Source organism: Chiloscyllium plagiosum, unplaced genomic scaffold, assembly GCF_037043375.1.
Source record: "Chiloscyllium plagiosum isolate Xiang-an unplaced genomic scaffold, Cpla_swu_hap1 HiC_scaffold_40, whole genome shotgun sequence".
Taxonomy (NCBI): Eukaryota; Metazoa; Chordata; class Chondrichthyes; order Orectolobiformes; family Hemiscylliidae; genus Chiloscyllium; species Chiloscyllium plagiosum.
In genome coordinates, this window is record NW_028270178.1 from 15,973,447 (window position 1) to 15,976,228 (window position 2,782).

General features: G+C 44.0%; 1 protein-coding gene across 1 annotated transcript; it reads right to left on the bottom strand.

Moving 5' to 3' along the window:
* Positions 1–206: 206 nt before the first annotated feature.
* Positions 207–2,366, bottom strand: LOC148138355 (putative G protein-coupled receptor 139). Its single transcript, XM_087981647.1, has 2 exons — positions 2,288–2,366; positions 207–1,126 (listed from the first exon to the last, which is right to left on the bottom strand). The coding sequence occupies exons 1-2, from the start codon at positions 2,364–2,366 to the stop codon at positions 207–209; spliced, it is 999 nt and encodes a 332-aa protein (XP_087837773.1).
* Positions 2,367–2,782: the final 416 nt, after the last annotated feature.

Below are 2,782 nucleotides of genomic sequence, written 5' to 3' on the forward strand. Positions count from 1 at the left end.
AAATGACATTTGGATAATCTGGCAACAGGAAAGTTGGGAATAAGGTGGGCAGCCATGACAGAGAGGAACACAAAACCATGGGGTTATTGTGTGAAAGAATACAAAATCGTGGGAGACCTAACAATGTGAAGCCCTAATGGGTTGGGGGAATACAGTGATAAATAAACGTTGCTCAAAACCAGGGGCTGTGTGGAGGGGGTGACAAGTTAAATCCACCCCTTCGCCGTCTTCGATACGCGAAGCAACAGGCAGAAAGGAAAGGTCAGCCCATTCCATAGCTCCTTCCTGAATTTAGTCTGGGTCAGTGCATAGATGAAAGTATTAACACAGGAGCTCAGGAGCTTCAACATGATGCTACACTGGTAGAAAATCGCCAACGGGTGGGTGAAATTAGCCGGGCTGTAGTAAAGTTTAGCAACTCGGTCCAGGATGAAGTAGACGACAGTGGGTAGCCACAGCATTATGAACGCAGCCGATATGGTGAAGAGTAAAACAATGGATTTCCTTCGGCTTTTCATCTCCTCATCACTGCTGACAGCGCTGGCCTGGTGTACGAGTCTTCTACGGGCCAAGCTAGCGAACAGGATGTGTTTGACGGTGAGACAGTTGAGAAGGAGTATGAGGAGGTACGGAATGAGTGGTGTAAGAATGTGGTTGAGCCAGTCATAGATGGACCATTCCAATAAATGTCCAAAGACCAATCGCACCCTACAGCCTCTACCTTGTCCGTCTATGGTGACGATGGGCTCGTATTTGAAGTAGTCTGGAATATTCCTCAAGATGCTCACCACCCAGATGGTTGCGAGGACGTTGACTGCTGTCCTCCATGTACAATATTTCATTTTGAATCCGTGGTGGCATATGGCAACGAAGCGATCAAAGGTGAAAACGACAGTGGACCAGACAGAGCAGTCCATGAAAGCAGACATCAGGAACTGGTTGAGGGCACACACTTGACTAAGAAAATAGATCAAAGACTTCACATAGTAATATGCAAGTTGATCGAAAATCACGCAAAAGGCGATAACAAGGAGATCCGAAAGAGCCATGGCCAACAGATATAGAGTCACTGATTTGGAAAGCCCGCAATTGCCTCGGCACAGGATTATAATAGTCACAAAATTTGCTGCAAAAATAAAGGAAAGCAAACATTAATAAAATATATCTCCAGGACGATAAAAGTTAGCTTGAACTAATTAGAAAAAATATTTGATAATGGAAGTCGTGTTTACTCTGCAGGATATTGAATTTTAAACCTTGAAGCATTGCTTTTGTTGAGATTTTGGAATGACGGAACCTTCATTCATGTACAGATCGCTGATTGGGAGATGGCATTCTCTAAGTCCCAGCGTTGGATGTTTATTCCATTCTCCTGGCTATCAAACTCAAGAGTTCTCTTGAGCTTCCAGTGTGCTACTGATGGAACGTGAATCCATCAGAACTCTCATACATGATCGAAGGGCAACGCTCTCCTTTCAATGAAAGCAAAGACAGTGGTTTCTGGACATCTGAAACAATCACAGAGTCTGCTGGAGAAACTCAGCAGGTCTGGCCGCACCTATGGAGAAATAAACAGAGTCCCCATATGACCTTATTGAGCAGAAGGAGGAAAAGGTGATGAAATCTAAAAGTAAATTTTCAATCAGTTTGGAAAGAAATTGCAGATGTTTGTACTTGCTATTAACTTGATTTATAATTCACTAGGAAAGACTCGAAGTGGGTCTCCGCATTTTATATCAGTTGTTAAATCCATTTTAGAGTCACAGAGATAATCAGCACCCTTCGGTTCAACTCGTCCATGCTGATTAATATCCTACATTCATCTAGTCCTATTTGCCAGCACTTGTCCCATATCCCTCTAAACCCTTCCTTTCATTGACTCAACCAGACGCCTCTTAAAACGTTGTAACTATACCAGTTTCCACCACTTCCTCTGGCAGCTCGTCCTATGCACATACTATTGAATAGTCTTCACCCATGATTTCCGATCATGCATTCCAAACTAGATGTTGCGTAACAAGAGCCTCTGATATTCCCTGACATGTCTCTTCAAATTGCCTGCGATATATTCCCCTGCTTGTCAACTGTTTGGCAGTTTCTCCCTAAAAAACACCTCAATTGCAACATGCTAAAGTTATGAACGAAGCTATGAACAAATCCTGCTGTTTATGCAGAGATAGTTGCCATCTCTCCACCTGTTCTCTCTCGGTTTGGAATACAACGGTGACATGATTCCATACACACAACAAGAAACGGTGATTTTGTCAAATGCTTAGACGTTACGTACCTGGAATGCCAATACATGCAAGTACAAAGTAATAGTGTTCCTGAATACTCATCAGTAACAAGAAGAGCTGGATATCCATTCCTGATGGAGATTGATGGCTCCGATTGGCTTCGAGTGGAGAAAAAAAAGTAAGTGCACCAATATTCGATCCTGCACTGGGTGTTCATGTTTATAGTAATCGCGATATCCCATGGGATCATTCTTAATGATAATGACAAGGCTCCAGGACTCACGTTCACTGACAGATCACGCTTCCTGGGTCGGGAGCAGATTGTGTAATAAATGCCAGCGCTACACTGATAGGGCGACACGGTGGCTCAGTATTTATCACGGCCGCCTCACAGTGCCAGGGACCCGGGCATGATTCTAGTCTTGGGCGACTGCCTGCGTGAATATTGTCCTTATATTTGCGTAGGTTGCATCCACGTGCTCTGGTTTCCTCCCACAGTGCAAAGTTGTGTAGGTCAAGGTGGATTAGCCATGCTATGGTGTCCA